Source organism: Rissa tridactyla, chromosome 1 (assembly GCF_028500815.1).
Source record: "Rissa tridactyla isolate bRisTri1 chromosome 1, bRisTri1.patW.cur.20221130, whole genome shotgun sequence".
Classification (NCBI taxonomy): Eukaryota; Metazoa; Chordata; class Aves; order Charadriiformes; family Laridae; genus Rissa; species Rissa tridactyla.
Genome location: NC_071466.1, coordinates 23,942,928 through 23,963,466, shown reverse-complemented (window position 1 = coordinate 23,963,466; position 20,539 = coordinate 23,942,928). Strand labels below are relative to the sequence as shown.

The 20,539-nt window shown below is 45.9% G+C and overlaps 1 protein-coding gene across 4 annotated transcripts in view; it reads left to right on the top strand.

Moving 5' to 3' along the window:
* SPATA13 (spermatogenesis associated 13) overlaps nt 1–20,539 on the top strand; it is a 165,626-nt gene that overhangs the window by 104,191 nt on the left and 40,896 nt on the right. For 3 of the 4 annotated variants that reach the window (XM_054209223.1, XM_054209240.1, XM_054209233.1), the window contains exon 2: nt 12,940–14,736. In XM_054209223.1, coding sequence (XP_054065198.1) covers nt 12,940–14,736 — 1,797 coding nt within the window. Of the gene's footprint in view, nt 1–11,095; nt 11,118–12,939; nt 14,737–20,539 lie in introns of those variants that run through there. The other variant, XM_054209249.1, reaches the window with a different exon arrangement.

Genomic DNA, 20,539 nt, shown 5'->3' with positions numbered 1-20,539 from the left:
ATCACAGCTCTGGCGATGTACTCTAGCTGAAATCAGGGTATGAAATCGGTATGTAAATAGACGGAGGATTAAGCAACTTGCTGACTGCTTGTTCGCTCGGAGCAATGGCCGTCAAGTTGGCTGCTGTGCTTTTCTGGGGAATAAGCAAAAAACCCAAACAAAACGGAGCTTCCAGGAGTCTTTAGTAAATTAGAGAGGTTTCTGTGTAACTGTAAGCACAATTAGCTAAGCCAGCAACACTAAGAAGTTAAGAGTTGTTTACCCATTAAAAGAAAGTGGGGAAATAGGTAGAAGTTTATGGGAACAAAAGTGGACTGCTGATGCCAGTGAAGTATTTTCCAAAACTTGCAGCACAGGATGAAGGCACCACATGATCCCGTGTAAGAATATTGCAGCAGAAAGTAGTCACAAGTACTCTATATCCTCCCTGGGAAAACAGCTCCTGGTTTAGGGGAAAGGAGGCTGGGGTTGGTCGTATGCTAATTCCCTTTCATTACTATGTGTTAGCAAAGCTGTTTAATACTTGCTGTAAAGCTTGGATTTCACTTTCCTCTCATTTAATACCAGGTTAAATCTGGAATAATAAGCTCTCAAAAGCTTAGAGGTTCCAGTAAAATGAGATTTGGCTAAAAAATTACATGTTGGTTTCTACTAGTAACAGTGTTGGTGCTTTGGTGCCCTGAGCAATGAGAGAAGCGAGACTGGTGAGAAAAGAGAATATGCTTCATTAGGACGTTGAATGATTTAGTAGAAGTTGCTATGTCTAATTGCAAGCCTTAGAAAAGATTTATTTCTCTGGAGACCCTGAACTCCCTCTGTCCCCTCTTTCTCAGACTTCAGAACAATGAAAAACCTAATAGTCAATTTTGAACCATTTCCAACTGTCTGTATGATGTATTTGGCTTAAGAGTTGGAAAACCAGGACGTAGAATATTGCGCGTGGAGCAGGATGGTCGTTATTTCAGTGTTTCTCAGGCAGCAGTATCTGTGACTCTGAGAGCTGAACACTCAACGACAGCAGGATTTCTGATAAATTAAGCATCTTCTCTTGGCCTGGTACGGTGAAGTATAAAGCTGATACCACAGTCAGCTGAAACCGGCTTGTTATAAAGGTGCACCTCTGAGTCTTTGGTTAAAAAAAGGGTTCTGGAATGCCTTTGTCTGTGAGTCTTCAGGACTTTGAGAGTTAAAGCTTTCATGTAAATCTTGTCCCTGCTAGGAAAATTACCAGATGCTGACAGGGGGTGTCACCAGTGGCTCAGCTGAACATATGCTGCATATGGCTTGGCTGCGGGCACCGGACGGGGTGGCCGTGTCCCCTGCTGCGGCGGGGACTGCTGGAAACAGGTTTTAAACCGATTTCAGCATAATACACAGTGTTCATCCTACCAATGAGACCGAATAACTAATCAGGCATAGATTGGCCTGCCAAAATTTTCACTGCATCAAAAAAGAGTTAGATGGCATCTTTACTGAGCTATTTTACAAACGGTGATTCTTGAGGTGCTGAGCAATCCCAATGTCTTTGCATTGGGGACTATATTGCATTATTTTTGTGGGAAGCTGGAGTTGAAACTGAATCAGAGATTAAATGTAAAGCAGATTAAAATCTCTATATACCTTAATGATTGATCTTAATCTCTGAATTCGACACAACAGCACTTCATAAGAAATTCAATTAACCGTTTTCTGGAGAAAGTATTTTCCTGCTTTCCCAGAGAACACACTTAAAAATATTTCCTGTTTGGGATGCTGCCATAGAATTTGCATTTCTTTGTCTCTCGTTTGCAAACCCCCTATAGATGCCCACCCAGCACCACCACCTCACACCCACCTCACACCCACCTGTCCTGGCACCCTACGGCTTTGAAACAACACATGGGGAATAAGCTGAGGGCCCTCCTGCATTTCCCCAGCCCCTTCCAAGTCACAGCACTCCTGGGCAGCTCCCGAGACAAATTTCGAGCCTGGAGCCATTTCAGGACTCCCGTTGCTTGTGAAAGGAGGAGTTTCCACTCGCCTTCCCGTGTCTTCCTCCCTGCCCTTGGATGCTCGCTTCCACCTCCTGCCCTGCAACAGCTCGGGTGCAGCCGGGGGAGCTGGTTCAACTCACAGCCTGGCAGGAAAAAGCAGAAGGGAGGTCCAGCATCTCTCCTTTGAGGCGGTGGCATGCCCTTAGGTTGGCTGGTGCCGTCACTTCTACCTTCATCCGTAGAGACCAGGTAGATCGAAGGAGATGATGTGAACGGGAGCGGGTGGTCTGTGGGGAGCGACAGCATCTCTGGGTCAGTGCGTGAGAACAGGAGAGAGCAAAGCAGCCCGTTCCCATCCTGGCACAGAAAGAGAAAGTTTGCTGAATTATGTCATGAAAAGCGAGGTGTGGGAAGAGATCTGACTCAGGTGTTCAGTATTGCCAAGGCAAAACACACCCCCAGGACAGAATTGATGCAAACTGTCTCCCTTTCATAGCGCAGCTAGAAATATAGCTCACACCTCCAGCTTAGTATTTTAATTACGTACCCCGGCAGGTTGAGGGAATGGCTGGTAAGGTTTCTCCCATTAGATTTTCTTAACCAGAAATTTAGCGAGGCCTTTTTAAAAAAGGGCGGTGTGACTGACAGAAACCGAAGTGTCCATTTTGCTGTTTGCAATGTTTAGGCAAAGAGAGCTCACCCACGTAAATTAACTTTCCTAGTAAGAAAATGTGTAATCCTTCAGGCTTAGAGCTATTCTGTGCTCTTACAAGACATAAATTATTAGGCAGATCTTCAAACTCCAGCTTAGATTAATGGACCATCATCAAAATAGGCAACTGAGTCTTGAAACAGGCACTTCAGTGTGTACTCCTTTCAAAAAACTGGACTTTAGGGTTTGTCCTCTGCATGGGTAGATAATAGATTATTTTCTTTGTGTGTACACTTTTTATAGCTCTCATCACCGTAAGCATCAAAGTGCCAGAGAAGCATTGATGGATTTGTCCTTGCAGGCCCATAGGTTATAAGGTACTACTCCTATCATCACTTATTTTACACATATGGCACTTAAGCTGAGAAAAGTATGCTGAACTGCAAAGGTCAGAGGGAAACAAAATCCAGAATCCCTCTTCCCCAGCCTCAGCCATAAAGGCATCTTTCCTGCCTTAGATGGGGGTTTCATTTTTTTTCAGATTATTTACCATTACTCTGAGGGCTAGTAGAATCCAGAGTTGTTTAACCTCTACTCATAGGAATATGGGTGTAGGAGCCATAAATCATAGAATCATAGAATTACCGAGGTTGAACGGGACCTTTCAGATCATCTAGTCCAACCATCAACCTAACTCTGACAAAACCCATCACTAAACCATATCTCTAAGCACCACGTCTACCCCTCTTTTAAAGGTCTCTTGGGGCACTGGTTCCAGTCCTGCCCTGTTTCAGACAATTATGGCATTTGGTACCTTAGATATACATAACTAACTCAGTCTCGGGCTAATTAAGTTAGGCTTTCTTCCACCCTGTTCTAATAGGAAGACAGTTGCCCGATTCCAATGTTCTGGTCTTTAAAAATCTTCTGATTTCCCACCCAAATCTCTATAAACTGTGCATAGAGGTATATTGATAATATGGAGGACTGTTAACCAGAAAACGCAGGGAATCTTTTCCTTCCTTTGCAGACAGCTTCCCAGCTTTGACACTTTGAAATAGTTAAAAAAACCAAAACCCAAACAACTCCAACCAAATAAGAAAACAGAAATCTAACAGAAATGTAGACACAGGTGGATGCCAGCCAGTGGAAACCTCTGCTAGCCCAAATGAGCGTACGGTCAGTAGTTTTTAGGGTCTCCAGTAGCACAAATGAACTGTGCCAATCTGACCTAATGCCCCCTACTTACACCTTCAGTGTATCTGAATGACTGACTTGTACAGCTGCAATATCTTACAGGGGCAGTCAATACATATTATTTGTATTGATTCTTAGAAACTATAATATTACAGCTAACATCAGGCTGCAAGAGGTTTCCTTGACGATCCTGTTGATAAAAGATCTCATTTAGTACTTATGGCTCTTTTTAACAGGACGAGTAACCTAGCCCCAAATTTATAAATTTCTATGTGTCTGATTCCATGTCCAGACAAACAAGGTTTCAAGTGAGCAGCATTGTGTTTTCTGTACCTTTAAAATCAGGTAATTTCTTTTCCTGCCAAAATAAACAGACAGTTTGCTTAAATTTCATCACCCATGTTTTAAAAAATCCTTTTGATTTTAGTGTTAATAAAGAAGAAGGTAGGTAGTTACTATAGCACCAAAGAGAGAGAGGGATGACTATCAGTTGAAGGCTTATCATTGCTTTGAAGTTTTCAGGCAGGCTAAATTCAGAGCACGTATTTTATTGAAAAGGCCCAGCACATAAATGTTGTCGTAACACTTCATTGGTATCTACTTTGTTCAAATTGTTTTTTTCTAGCTTTTCTATTCCACAGGATTTTGGATAGAGTAAATTCAAACAAAAAGTAGAAGTTATTGACAATCTAGAGGTAGAATTAGCAAGATTTCTTTTTTTTTTTTCTGAAAAAGAAAAAGAAATGTGGTGGAGAATTCAATCTTCTGACATAAGAAATGTCCCCATGAATATTAATTTAGCTCAGACTGTAACAAAGGCAGCAAGTTTGTCATTGTGAAAAGAGACTAAACAAAGAAAAGTATTGATACTAATTGAAAAAAAACCTGTGTGGTTCTCGAAGCACATGAATCGAGACTGCCTAGAAGCCTCCATTGATTAACAACAATGACAAACCCTGGCGCTTCCCCTCAAATGCTACCTCTTTCTCCTTTTTTTAATCTTAGTGAGATCGCTGTTCTGACCTCATGAATGTAACAAAATCTGTAATTGCTCAGGTTTTTTTGCCCTGGCCAACACGGAGATAACTAAGGTGTGCAACTGCACCGTAACCAGTTGGGTATTTCTGTTGCATCACGCTGGGACAATTATTCTGCTGAGACCTGTTATTTTATTGTCATAAGCAGCAGAAGCAAGGTCATCTTATATAACGTGTCATAATTTCTACTGATGTGGCATCATCATTCCTAATGAAGTCCCCTACCTGCTTCACTTTTAAAGCATTTCCATCTTTCCATCTGATGGACATCATCCAACACCTCTGTGGTGTTGATGTATCCCCACTCCGTTCAGCACAGCTGAGTGATTTAAGGGAGGGTTGGGCGCTGCTTGTGCCTCCTCCGCAAGCCCAGGGAGAAAAGCACCATCCTCCAAAAACCATATAAACCCACACACAGCCCCTCGCTACGGCTCACACGCAAAAATGAATGAAGTGACCCAGCTCCTCAGCACGGGCAAACACCCACTGCTGGTGGTCCTCAGCCCTCAAACTCTTCATGGCCCTTTCTCCATGTACTTATCCTTCCACCGGCTTATTTTGGTCTCCTGGTTGCATAACAAGGCACCTTCATATCCTCAGGTAATTTTGGAAGGCCGCCGTTTTGAATAGAGAGGACAGGACGGCAGGGTAATTAAGTGGGTGGGGAAGAAGGTTGATAAAGAGCTCTTAATAGTCACTTTTACATGCTATTATTTTGAGCAAGGAAAATAAATAGCGAATGGCTGCAGGGCCATCAGACGCTGCAGCGGGGGGGTGTGACATAGGAAGGGGTGGCAGGTAGAGCAGAGAAGGAAGAGAAAGCAGATGGCTGCGGAGTGGGACAATCCCAATGCTTTTTCTGCAATCACACCCTTTCCTCCCAACTAGTCCATATCACTTTAATGTGCATCCATCTAGCAGAAAATCTAAGTTTTTTCAAGACAAAAATAAAAATATATGTCGTATATAAAAAAAAAGAAATAAATTTTTGACTAATCTCTTTTCCTTCCTATTTCTGCCTACTTTACATCTCCACGGACCTTTTCCTCCTTGCATCTCACACTTTGCGAGACACAAAATAAAGGTGGAATTCAGCCTTCCTAATTGGTAATGGGAAGTCTTCTTTATGTTTAAACACAATGATCTGTTTATTGGAAACTGCTCTTCTGTAGTACCAGCCATCTCTTCGTGTCATGCGGCCTGAATAATGCCTCTTGAGGATGGAGAGAAAGAATAGCATCGCAGTCGGACCCCGTGGGGTTATAAATAGCATTCTAGCAGCCTGAAAGGCTGAAGCCATCATTAAGTTGCATGCAGCTGCAGTGGTGTAGGTGGGTGAGTAAGAGCAACTCGGAGATGGGATAATGGTAACCTGGTACACAAGGGTCATTTTTCATTGATGGCGTCACTCCATCGGGCTATTGTGTTCTCCCTAAATTAGGTCTCTGTGTTTAACACAGAGCTCAACCTCGGCAAAGCACATTTAAAAGAAGATTAGAGGGGAAACCAACTTGGTTTGTGTTGTGATTTAGACCAAATTGTGATAAACTTTTCTCACTTTGGTCAGTAATTGCCTTTATCAGCAGCAAAATAAATGCAACAGGAACTGGCCTTTGGGAAGCAGCATACCAGCTTCCTACATAAGGGCAATGGTGACTTTCACTGGGCAAATTAAGAAGTTAATACAGCAATTTAACCCAGGCTGTCCTTTGATTGTTTTCCTTAGCAACATGATTCATTTTCTGGAGTGGATTTTTTCAGTGCCAAGACAACAAAGGTCTTGAATTTGGAAAATCCCTTTCGATTTATTATTACTAATTTGGTTGCAGATAAACACAATGGAAAAAACCTACATTAATTTCACACAGTTTATATACAAACCAGATGAAAATAATTAGCAGCCTACATTAGTTTGAGCTTGCATACACAAACACATACTCTTCCCTCGTTCCTAAGCTGAACAAATTGAGATCTTGATCCTGCTCCCGGTGAAGTCGGTGGGGGAGTTGCCTTTAGCTTCAACAGATGTATGACTCAGCCCAGTTCCCCCTGTGGGACCTGTCAATGTGTAAAGATTCCTCGGAGGTTAAATGCTTACAGGGGAGTCTTTGCCTGGGATGTAAAAGGAAGGTGCAAATTGCCGAACCGGAGCATTAGCTATGTACTGCAGCCTGGAAAAGACACTGTCATTTAAAGCAAAGGGATCTCTTATTTCAGTAATCCCGCATCTTAATAATTAAATTTGGTCACTCATTAATTTAGAGCATGTCTTAGACAGTCACTTCCTTTGCCATCTTGCCCAATAGCTGTTGAAGTAGGACAAATACTTTTATGGTTTTTTTGAAATTATTTCTTTTGGCTCTTTTTTCGTACTCTTTTAAGAGTACCTTTTAAAAAAAAATCACTGCTTTAAAATAGACTTTTAAAAAGTATTAAGTTATTTATAAAAAGAACCATGAAAGAAACAATAGAGTTGTGGGAGTGGAAGAGAGGCTTTCTAAACTAAGTAGAAAGAATCATTCTCATTTAGAATTTTCAGATTTAAGTGAGTGTCTTTCTTATTACATAAATGTGCCTTTTGCTATTCTGATAAAGCTGAGATGTATCACTACCTATTAAAGGTTGGGGGGCGGTTTTTCTTCATCATTAAAACTCTATATTCTTTCTCCCATGTCACATTTTTTGTAATCCTTTCCCACCTGTATTACACTTGGAATAATCCTTCTCATTCCTTGTCACATGCGCATTAAACCTCTTTAAAATTACAGACTTAGAGCTTCTAAAAGAAGCATTTCATTTTTGTCGCAGTAAGTGTGATGACCATTGTCACATCGCTATTAAAAATCTCAGGCATATACCAATCTGGAATTTATTCTTGGAGTTCTTCTCTTCATAAATTACTGTACTTGGTCAACCATGACATGTAATGCTGCCACTGCCCCTCAGGTCACTGCAGCCTTCGTTACTCATCTGCAGCCAAACTATTAACCTCTAAATAACACAGTATATAGCTCAGTCTTTCAGAAATACCTATGCAAGTGCTATGAATTTGTTCTTATTTACACCTTTTTGAGCATTCTCAGTGGCAAACAGTATTAATCCTCTCAAGAAACAAAAAAGCTGGAAAAACAGCCAGGAATGCCATTTCAGAAGCAAATCTGGATGGCATTTCGGTTTTCCTCAAATATTATAAGACACTGGAAGGTGTTCAAGTTTATAGTCAGAAGAGAGATTTACCTTCTTTCTCGTGACAGTCCTGTTGATAAGTTTTGCTTTGCACCATTTTACTAAACCTTGGTGTGACAGCACCTGAATACTACATACACTTCCCATTTAAAAAAAAAAAACAACAATAATTCAGATTAAGAAAAGATTTGGGTAATTATTGGTCTCCAGGGCAGGAAGTTAATCCTGTTCTCAGACACACTCTTTAGTGCGCTGCATCCATGCTTTGCTGAATAGTACGCAGATGTGGAAGGACAGACCCTGACTCAATGAAGCTGGAAGTTTGAAGAAGGTTTTATCATACTACCAGTAAAAAACTATGACAAACAAATCTGGAAGATTAAAACTATAGTATTTACTTTTTAGAAACTTGACAAATGTCCAGTTGACTAAATACTGTTATCTCTGTAATTGCAATTTTCTAGGCATTTCCTTTATTAATGAAATATTCCTTTATTTATGAAATATGACATACAATGATATTCTTACCTCAATTATCCAGTGAGCTTTTTAGTGTGGCTTTTTAAGGAAATTAAATTATTGTAAGCATGTTGTTAGTCTGTCAATACTTTCTCATGTCATTTCTGCCTCCTCGAGCAGTTTTTAACCTGCTGATGAGCTTCAAATATATTTAAAAGAAGGGTTCAGATCTCAAAGTTATCACAATTCCTCAAGTTTCAGAAACGCTGCTGGCTGGATAAAAGAGAGACACAAATTAGTGTCTCAGTTCAGCTCAATAGTTTTTTCTGCTTTGTCTTTTTGATCAGCTGATAGATAAGAGGACACAGGAGGAACTGGGGGTTCCCTTCTCTGCAGGGGCTTGTGGATTAAAAAGGATATTAAAAATTAATGTGATGGATATAGCTGGAGTGTTTATGGAAAGGGACGTGTGGGAACACAGAACATAAATCCATTGAAATTCAGGTTTGAATAGTGCTGTTAGAAGCTTTTAAGCGACCAGCACAGGCCCCTAGAGATACCAGGGAGGCTGTGAGATAAATTTACAAGACCTATTGGAAGTAGTTTTAAAGTTAACTTCTGATACACTTCGTGTCTCATATAAATGAAATGATATTTCCCTTAATAATGCTGCTAAAGTCATTCTTTTGGCCATTTCAGCACCTTCACTGAGTCCCCCTTCAGAGACTTCCTTTTCTGAAGCAGATAATTCTTGTCTGCACTGACTTGAGAACTTTTCCCCAGGCAGTCAGAAGCTAACATAGATCACCAGCCGTGGTCCATATGGACCCTCTCCCTACCGTGTCAGCGCTTCCAGTCCTAACCTCCATTTCCCCTTTGATTCCCATGCCCAGCACTGTAGAGCAACCACTTTACTTCCTCATTTGAGTCATTCTTCAAAACTCGCTCCTTCCATGGGGTGTACCTGGTGGCAGGTTGTGCCTGCTGCTGCTGACTGCCGGAGAATCCTGTGGTCACTCCCAGACTTATTTGCTACCTCATTTGACCTACATCCCTTAAGCCCATTTGTTTGCCTCATCCCCTAACTACACCTTGCCTTTGAGAGTAGGTCTACACGGCTCTCCAGAGAAGTAATTACAGCGTGTACAGTCACACCAGTCTCAGAGGAGAGGCAGTGGGGCTGATGGCCTTCATTACTTCTGTAGGGTGTCTGGTCTGCCACGCTCTCTGTGTTGTCCCATTTTCATTTTGCCTTTCAAGTGAGACACATTAAAACAGCTTTAGCTATGTCTACAGCTCCAGTCCAAGTGTAGAAATATTTTTAGACAATAAACTGAGCAAGGACTACCAGTTTTATGGGTCTTTGTCAGGAGTCATGACGTGGGGCTGTAAGACATCGCCTCACAAAATTTTCCTTGTAGTATAAGAACACTCTTCAGATTGTGCATAAAATGTTGGTCTTGCTGTTAACTCTGAGGAACAGTGGCACACCAGAAAGTTGTCCAGATTTGGGACTGAAAGACAGCCTGGGAACCAAGCATGAGTATCTGAAAGAGCTTGCTCATGGCACGAACTTCTTTTCCAACATTTATATCTTTAAGCTTAATAAAGCAAAGCACGCTTAGGAAAATACGCTGATTTGTTCTCCACTAAGAAATTTGTGTTTGTCACCACAAACACAATGGGGTCTCAGTCCAATTTAAATAGTAAAATGAAAACATATTTCTATGTTGCAGACTGTTTTGTTACAAAATATACAACTAGTTACTAAACATACTTTGGTGGGGTGAAAAAGAGTGACAGGCGATCTGAGGCTTTTTTCAACTACTTTGGCCTTACTGGGCGGGTCATTTATATCATGTAAAGAAGTGGACTATTTAAGTGGACTATTTTGGGTGGTGAGGCACTGGAACAGGTTGCCCAGAGAAGCTGTGGATGCCCCATCCCTGGAAGTGCTCAAGGCCAGGCTGGATGGGGCTTTGAGCAGCCTGGTCTAGTGGGAGGTGTCCCTGCCCATGGCAGGGGGTTGGAACTAGATGGTCTCTAAGGTCCCTTCCAACCCAAACCGTTCTATGATTCTACGATTTAACCCGCAGTTTATAGCTGGGACAACAACCTCCTGTTCGAGAAGGGGTGAGAAGTGGTGCATGTGTTGCCCGTGCTAGGCAGCAGAGCCTGCGCCAGTCCTGTGCCCCTGACAAAACCCACGGGTGAGCAGAGCACGGGTACCCAGAAACGCAGGGAGCGGTGAGGCGAGGCTGGAACAGCACGGATGGGGCGCTTGGAAGGTACTAAACACCGTCGCCCTGGTGTGGCCGGGTGGTTTCTGCCGGGGCACGGCCGTGGCAGCTGGAAGGGGGGCTGCTTCCAGCGCTGGAGACCCGGCGGGACTCACCGGGGTGGACCTTGCCCGGGGGAGGGGGACACGCCGAGTCCGGCGGCGGCCGGAGGAGCCGGGGGGTTCCCGCTCCGCCCCGCCCCGCCCCGCTCCGCCCCGCCCCGCCGCTCCCCGCCCGCCGCCTCCCTCCGCCCCGCCGCGGCGGCCGCTGCTGCCATAGCGATGCGGGAGCGGGCGGCGGGCGGCGGCGGCGGGGTCCCCCGGCTCCCCCCCAGGTAAGGGCGCTGCTCCGCCTGCGGCCGCCCGGCAGCGGCAGCCTGGCGGGGGAGGTGTTGCAGACTCCGCGCGGTGAGCTCTGATCTTTTTTTTTTGGTTTGTTTCTAAATTTCATTTCATGGTATTTATTTGTTCTCCTGCCTCTTCTGCCCGCTCAGGTGCGGTGTCTCCCAAAGCCGCTTTCTCTGGGAACTTCTCTGCTGAGAGCAGCGGCTTCTTGTCATTGTTGTTACATGTATTTTTATTTTTTATATATATATTTTTTTTTCCGCGTGGAAGTTTGCGAGCGGGTACAAGAGCACAAGGGCAGGCCGCCGTTTCGGTGCCCGCCGGGCTTTTGTCCGGCCGCGGGTGCCGCCGCGGCGGCGGGGCAGGGTCGGCCCGGTTCGTCCCGGCCCGGGTCTGCCTCGCCGCCCGGCAGGCTCCCGCCGCGACCCTGTGAGCGAGGGGGATTAAAAGCAGCGGCCGGGGAGTTTTCAGGCGTTTCTCTGCAACACAAGAAAATCCCTTTATCCCCGGCGGGGCAGAGGCTCGCAGAACTCCTGGGAAAGCGCACTCGGGAAGGAGCAGCCTTAACTCCAGCGGATGCGAGCTCCAAAACTCCCGCGTTTCACCAGGCGGTTTGGCGTTTGCCCCTGCGGGGTCTGCACCCACCGCCATGGAAAACCCCCACCGGCCTTTTGCATCTCCTGCTCCTCTGCCGCCGGGCCCCCTCCGCTTGCCGGGGGCCACCCCCCCGTCCCCGCTGGCCCTCGGAGCCCCCGCGGCCACTTGGAGACAAAGAAGGGGCCGGGGCTGCCCCGTTCCCTGGAGCACAGCTGTACGTTTTCTCTTCTCCTTTCGGGGCAGCGGCAGGTTTGTGAAGATCCCGCTGGCCTTTGCAGAGAGGACCCTGCCATGAGCCGCTTTTTTAAGATGGACTGGGCATCCCAAGATGGACTGGGCATCCCGGTGGTTTTTGGGTGCTGTGGAGCACAGTGGTGCAAGCACCTGCCTGCCTGGCAAAGACCCCCAGCCGGGGCAGGGGAGGCACGGCTGGGGTCCACACACGGCTTTCCCAAGCACCGGAGTGTGGTTTGGGCTGCTGAATCTCCCACGCTGGGCTCATGGATTCACTTATATAGCACATCCCAATCACAGAGACTCCGGTCACTTCCAAATTCAAGTTTTCATTGCGCTGTCATGACAGCATAGGCCAGCTTCCAGCTTTACGGACTTCTGACTGTTGTTTTCTGTGGCTAGGGAAAAATACTTTGCTGTGCACTTAATGTAACTCAGGTTTACCTGCTAGGGGACGGACAAGACAGCCAAGGGCCGTGCAGCCTTCCAACAGCAGCGAGTGTAGGAAAAAATATGTATGCTTTCCTCTTCTTTGGCTACTGTTTGAGGATTAGGTGGCACTTGATGGGCGTGCTCAGTTTTTTGGATAAAGTTTCTCGGGTGTCTTGGGGCTCAGTGCTCAGCACTGTGAGGAGAAGGACTGGATTGTCGTTGGGGGTTTCTCTAAGCATGTATGTGGATGATATTTAGTGTAGCGAGGTGGGTGTGGTAGTCATACTGAATTTATTAGCTTATTAAGCATTGGAGAAACAAGTACATATTGAAATTATTCTGGTCTCTTAAATTGCTAATGAATGCAATTATACTTTGAGGGAGTTATAAATGTCTTCTCCTCACCACTGCAACACACCTTTGTTGGGCGAAAAAGAACTCCTTCGTTTCGTGCCTGTCTTTATTTCCTACAATGGGGCTCAAACTTCTTTTGGTTGGGGATTTTGTAAGGAAACTTCTCTAACGGTTGCTTTTGTTTTCCTGATGCAGGCAGTGCAGCCTGAGGAGCTGAGCTCACCCGGTCGATGCAAAAGCAAGACAAACGGAGGTGCAGCAGATGAAGGAGAGGCAGCGAGGTCAGCTGGTGGGGACAGCAGCGTCGCTGTGAGCTACCCCAGCCTCCGTCTCCATGCCTACAGCATCGAGAGCATGACAACGTTTCCCAATGGCTGTGGAAATGGCACCACCGTTACTTGTATAGTTATGGATAATAAAGAGCCCCAAAACCAGACTACCTGTGTCAGTCATAATGGGGGATATAGCACCAGCAACAGTCACGAGGAGGAAATCCAAGAGGATAAGCTCAGCCCTTCCAAAATCATGCGCTTTTTCACCACCCCTCGTAAACGGGCTAATTCCAGCTCTGACAGGCCTCGTTCTCTGGTTTTGATGGGTAACTCGTCCACCTGGAATGCTTTGTCTTCCATCAGAAAAATGGGATCTTTCAAGAAGTTGAAATCTTCAGTTCTCCAAGGAATTCAAACAAGGGAATGCTCAGACATCTTAAATGAGAACGGCGTAGGCAAACAGGGTTCAAAGGGGGCAGTGGTGAGAGTTCAGACTAACAGGTATTCCTATTCGGGGCCTCTACATGACTTCCAGAACGCAGTGGATGGTTTAGCTTCTGACTGCTCCGATGCAGAGGACAGCGACGAGTCTTTCCTGAGGAATACCCATCGCTCACGCAGCATCAGGCGGGCTTACGGTGCTGGCCGCATAAACTTGCTAGACACGGATAAAGTTCAGAGTCATCACAACTGTACTAGGCCAACATCACCTGTCATTGCAGAGCCAAAGATCTGTGAAATTTTGGTGAAAGACTCTGAAAACAACAGGATCATTTATCGGAGAAGCAAAAGTTCGGATAATTTGAACTTTCTGAAAAAAAGCTCATTCAAGCGGAAGTCCACCTCGAACCTCACCGACCTCAAGGTTGGAAATGAAAAACAGATGCCAACAAGGACTGTGAGTGTTACTTCTGCTGACTCGGACAAAACCGGTGGGAACCCCGAGAGGAGATCCAAGCGATGGAAGAGCCCTATCAGGGCAAAGGATTTTGACCGAGTTTTGAGACTCGTCAGTAATGTTACAGATGTTGCGTGGAAGAAGGATGGCCCGAAGAGCACGGCTCCTTCTCCCAGCGAGCAGTCCCAGAGAACAAGGTCAAACAGCAGACTGCACGATGACTACTCCCGCAGGGTTTCCAGCAGCACGGATCATGACAGAAAGCGATGCACCTCCCCAGTATCTAGTCCAGACTCTTCCTTGCCGGGAACACCTTGTCTGCAAAGCCCCGCTGTTGCTCAGGATAAAGAGGCTGAAACGAATGTAGCTGTTGCTGAAGACAAAAGCCTCAGGACGTCATCAGGTATCCCGGACTCTGATAGCTTATCACCCACCCTCAATGACATTAGTCCATTTCCCAATGAAGTGTTTTATTCGGACTCGGATGAACCAAAAGCTACCCAGCAGTTTACACACGAAGCTGAAAACCCTCACGTTCCAGTCAGGCCGACTACTCCAAAGCCTCAGAGTCCCACCGCAGAGAAGGTCAAGTGCAATATGAATTTCCAGTGCCCAGACCATCACAGCACGTTGTCACTGAGCTCATCGGAGAGCGAGGAGAGAGTAGAGGTAGCGGGGCCGAAGCTGGGCAGGAATCCTGTTTGCTTCCAGGACTCGGTGCAGACTGTGTACTACGATGATGGAAACGAAGACAGTGGCATAAGCAGCCACTCTCAGCTGAGTCTCAATTTAGCCTCTGGTGCTGAAGAGAAAAAGGAAGAGGTAAGAAAGAAAGAAAGCAAAATCTTTAAGAACCTGTGTGTATATATATATATCTATCAGGTTTCGTCTTTATTAATGCAAAACAATGCAAACAATGCAAAACAACCCGAATGCTAATGGCTATTGCAGCTTGTTATTGCTAAAATATGCTGACAGCAATTATTTCTTTTAATATATTCTCTTTGGATGCTAACGTCAAATTATTTTTTCTTTGCGCATTAATATCAAAGAAAGTTTTGGCAGCAAAGCTGTTCATGTAGGTTTTCAAACTGGGTAGCAGTTTACTGCAGCTTGCACATACACACCACTTGTCATGGGGCCTTGTCGGATTTTACCAGCCCGAGCAGGGTCTGGCTCTGTTTCCTTCCAAGCTGAGAGGTCTCCGAAGAGTCTGTGTATTTTAAAGTAGCGTTGATTCGGTGTTAAACACTTTGCCTGTGGAAGCCTTGCGGAACACGGCAGTACTCGCAGAGCAGTGTGGCGTGAAAGGTAGAGTACAGAGGTTGAAGCATTCAGTTGTAGCCAATGTTTTTGCTGTGCAACCATGGCCATGCTGAGGGCAGGCTGTTTGGGCATTACTTGCCTGCAAATTTCATACAGCAGTACTTTATATGCTGGCTTGAGTGTGTTGCTAGTTGTGTTTTGGTGAAGACACCAGCATTTTCCCTGCACCCAGTGCATGATTTGATACTCCCGGTAGATGGGTAGATGTATTGCAAGCACCCTGAGGTAAGTTCACATAATAACCCTGTGCCTTCACCTAAAGCACTGTGTGAGCTGGCAGAGGAGCAGTTGCAATGGTTTGGCAGTGTTGGTGAAGAGCTGTCATACGTGTCCTGCACCTGCTGGGGACGGCGTGGCTCACCCCAGCCCCGGCGATGTGCAGTAATGTGGTTTTGAGCTGCTCAGGGTGAGGAAGCAGAGAAAGGTTTGCTACTCATTGGGAAAAATACGCCGGGTCAAAAATCCTTCTGGATCTGTACGAATGTGGAAACCATTTACAAAATAAAGCTGGCATATCTTTTAAGCCACCTCAGTTTGACTAAAAGTATCTTATACCTTAGATATGAGATAGATGAAGGCAGTTGTTGCAGCTGCACAGACTTCAGCCTTTCAGGCTGTAAAGTCTTACAATGTCTGTGAAGCCGCCTTAGTTTTAAAAGCCTGGCATGTTTTTGCAAACTAACTGTAAATGGTTACAGAGCTTATCAATATTGTCCTTCTGCTGGAGAAAAGCAAGTTTGTTTACTGTAGCGCTTACAGCTATGGTAAGATTGGAAGAATAAACCCAATGTGTATAAATGTTGGGACTCTGGGGTTATTCCTCTTCTGGAGTTGCCACAGCCATCCATCTTTTCCAAAACTCTCATTTAAGAGTGCATGCAAAGAGGTGCTTTCACGCTGCCAGAAGAGGCGAGAGCCCTAGGGTGGACAAATGTCAGTTGTATTTCTCATGAATAAAATGGGAAGCAGAATTAATGCTACTCATCTACCATCTAGTGGCGATCTGCGATCATGACTCTAGAGAAATTCAGCTTGTCCCTCCCCTTGGCTCCCGACAAACCAGTACAGTTTTTAAATGAATGTCTACATTGGGTGGATAAAAGTTACTGCAGTTTTAGTTTTAACACCACATTCTGTTATTATCTAACATGCAATTTAAACTTTCTATTATAACATATTTTAGGTCAACTGTGAGTGCCTTTTAGTGCTCGCTTCAGCTGTCTAAAATACGGAGTGTGCGCTGACGGCAGCTCTGGGTTCGTGTAGTGGGCAGGAGGCCGGTGTAGGATGGAGCCCTGCAGGAGATGAAGGAAATGGTGTCCAGGGGATGGAGTCCTTGGCTGCCAGGGCAGCAGCGCGGGACTGTAGCCCCCTCCTCGTGCTGTGAGCACTGCCTGGAGCCCTCTGTGTATGGCGGAAAAACTGCGGCCAGCCAAATGGCGCAGCTGCATCCAGACCTCTCTTCTGATCCAAAAAAGCAAAGTTTTGGAGGTGGTAGCTGTGGATCAGAAGCAGGAGCTGTGCAGGACAGGGTTTCCTTCTGTCTTATTATGCAAGGGCTGTAAACTCTGTCCTCTCTTTTTTCCACGCCTGCTCCTCATCCCATAAAACCCTAAAGCTGTGGCACTCAGTGACTACAAAACAGGGAGAGTGGTGTGGTTTCTCCCTGCCATTTCTTTGGAGTGTTTCATTGCTCATTTCCTCCTCCTTTACAGCATGCTTCCCTCAGCGTGGAGGTAGCTTGATACCAAAGATACTTATGCCAGGTTATTTTTTTAATTGGAGTTTATTCAGCCTGCAGGCACTTTTATGAATGCCGCATACTCGCACAATGAGGTCATTGGGGTTTGAACTTTTGACTACAATTCATTTTTAACTCTACCTTACACCTCCGCGTTACAGAACTGTACCCATCCAGCAGGTTGGTCCTGTGACAGTCAAGCGCTTGGCTCATTCTCATTTGAGATGTAAAGCTGACCCATGCAAATCCCAAATTTTTAAGGCTTTGTCTGAACCTTAAATACAGTGGGGTGATGGACAAATCTGCACTGTTTCCATGTTTCGTGCGTCTTCTTTTCTGTATGGATTTAATATGAAGGCCATTATGTATTCCAGTACAGCCACTAAAATCTCTGTGGCTTGGAGACATATTTCAGTACAAAGCTTACAAGGTGCTAAGTGGTCAGGGTCAAACATGCTCTTCTTTCAGGACTGGCTGCTGTGGCTGGAAGCAAATCTAGTTTATTCTCTTACCCGCTCATCTAGTAGATGAGGTGGCAAATGAAGTCTGTGGAACTTGGTCCATCTCAATATTTTCCCAAATGCGGAAACGTTTCTACCTTGTGTTTCTCCCAATGCCGGAAAGCTGATTTTGCAGTATTCACACAAGGGCATCTATCCATTTACCTGAAATGATGTTTTGGGGATTTTTTTGCCTATGTGATTCAGTCTTGAGATCTGGTGACTTCGCTGGTTTCACCAAAATGCAAGATTTGGACTGGAGCAGAGGAGGTCTTCGGCCTTCTTGGTTGTTGGTTCTGCCAGAGGTTGCTTCCCAGGGAAGAGCTAATTAAGTGCCGCCTGGGTCCATGCCTCAGCACTTCTTAAGCTACAGAGGCGTGAGTCACCAAAGCTCGTCTGTGACAGCCCGTGCTTTCCCAGTCTCTGCTTTATGCCTCTGTCACTTATGTTCAATATGTTGCTTTTAAACAGTATCAGGAGCTGATTAAGTACAAGTTTGTATTTGGACTGTTTCGCATTGCTTTCCTGAAGAAGCGCCCCATGTTACCGTAAATAACGAAAACCTAAACTCTTAGCTTTGGACTGGCATGTGTCAGCCACGAAGGCTGCCTAAACCAAACACTGTTCTGAATTTGTTACAAAAAGGACAAGTCAAGTTATTTGACATTTCACCTAGTCTTTCACAAGCTCTTGGAGCACCTGCTATTTAAGTTGCCTTGCTGGCACCTGGCTCCACAGTACACCAGACTTTTTATTACTTAAATAACTTATCTGCATGACTATAAGTGAATGATAAATTACAATGAAGAGGTAATTAGGGTTGAGTCACATTTTGTTTGCAGACTGTCTTTTAAGTGCTCTAAGACCTGTCTGTTGACTCATTTATGTTCGTGCCATGCAGAAGTCAGTGGTCCCAACTAATCCACATCGTGCAGACTCCCCAGCGCTCAGCCCTTGGCAGAGTTGAGCTGGTCTGTCCCGTACAGGTCTCTGGGCTCTGAATAGTGAGGACAGGTGGCTTACCTTGTGGGACGGCTTATCGAGAAGAGGAAGAAAAGCTGTATGGGTGGGAATACGGAGAGGATTCATCTCTGTCCTCGCTGTTCATCCTCTTGATTTCTTTCTTCAGAAAGCGTCCTCACAGTGAAGGACCGAAGGGTGACAGCTGGATGTGGTCATGTTCAATACCCACAAGGGGCATGCAGCAGCCAGGAGCTGAGGATGGGCATCCTTGGTACCTACCACAAGCTCCCGAGTGCTGTGGGGCTGGGCATGAGCACACCTGCTGGGAGCTAGCTGGTTTCAGCTCTCGGAACTCTTCTTTTTGGATTTACTCATCTCTGGTTCATCCACATGCAATTTAGAGTGTGGCTTAATCAGCTGAATCTGTATAACTGAAAATGTGTTAAACTGTGAAGAATGATTAGGTGAAGTAAATAAGGGGGGTACATCTTGAACTGGGTTTACTCCTATGGGGCTCGTAGTCTGGAGCGAGGGCTCACCACTCCAGTGGCGCTCTGGTCTTGCTGGCTACAGGGCGTGGGGACAGAGCAGCAGAGCACTGTCACAGGCTCTCAACAGCATCTCTGACCGCAAACTGAGGTTTCAGTTAGACCGAGTGACATGGGATTTACACTAAACTCTCTGAGCTGCTCTGCACAAGTCAGGACACATTCACACAATGTCTCCACAGTTGCTCAAAGAGCGACTTCCAGGAGCCCAAAGCTAAACCAGAAACCACTGCGCATTGCTACAGACCCAAACTGCAGAACCGATCACTGAAATGATGCAGAAGGGAGCCCTCCAGGGACACAAATATCTTCCCGTCGCAGCAGAACTCTTCCAGCTCGCTGCAGCAGAGCTGTCTGCCGTTCAGTACAGCCTGTAATCAGTTGTTGCCGTATCCTCTACTAGGAAGAAGGAAAACAAGGCAGTGGTGACAGTAATCTGAATTCTGGATCAGGTTAAATTTTAGACTGAGTTTTTGCAGTGCTGAATAAAATTGGCCATTCCTGAAAACCTTAGAGTAATACAGGAGTTACTGTCATCCCTACAAAAGGGTCTGTGGATGCTGAAAGGGAGAGCTCAGATGGACTCCACTGTATTTATCCTGGGGCAAGCTGCTCCCTTTCCTCACTGCGTTTGTGCTCCTCTGCCCTTCCAGGGTGTCTGATCATAGAATCATAGAATGTGTTGGGTTGGAAGGGACCTTTAAAGGTCATCTTGTCCAACCCCCCTGCAGTAAGCAGGGACATCTTTAACTAGATCAGGCTGCTCAGAGCCCCATCCAGCCTGGCCTTGAATGTCTCCAGGGATGGGGCCTCCACCACCTCTCTGGGCGACCTGTTCCAGTGTCTCACCACCCTCATTGTAAAGAACTTCTTCCTAATGTCTAATCTAAACCTACCCTGCTCTAGTTTAAAACCACTGCCCCTCGTCCTATCGCTCCATGCCCTTGCAACAGCCCCTCCCCAGCTTTCTTGTAGCCCCCCTGCAGGTACTGGAAGGCCGCTATAAGGTCTCCCCAGAGCCTTCTCTTCTCCAGGCTGAACAACCCCAGCTCTCTCAGCCTGTCTTCATAGGAGAGGTGCTCCAGCCCTTTGATCAACTTCGTGGCCCTCCTCTGGACTTGCTTCAACAGGTCCATGTCGCTCTTGTGCTGAGGGCTACAGAGCTGGACACAGTACTCCAGGTGGGGTCTCATGAGAGCAGAGTAGAGGGGGAGAATCAATGTTTGACTCTGCTGTAGCTCTTCTGACACCTCAGTAACACCCAGGTGCTGCTCACCCTGGGATCAGGAGTAACAGTACCCCAAAGAGTGGAACGGCGCTTCTGGCCATCTAATTCAGTTTTTACATCAAGCATGGTGTGGAGTTGTCAGCACTGAAAATCCATCTGGACACTGGGAGATTGCAATGTCCAAATTGAGCAGAGGCAGCTGCAGGAGTTTCCTCTGCGTTTCCCCTTCTGGCATCCAGAGGCTGCTGTGGTGCTCGTGGTACGGGGATGCTGAGGGGGATGCTGTGGCAGACTGGGGGACCGGCCAGGCGCTGGAGGA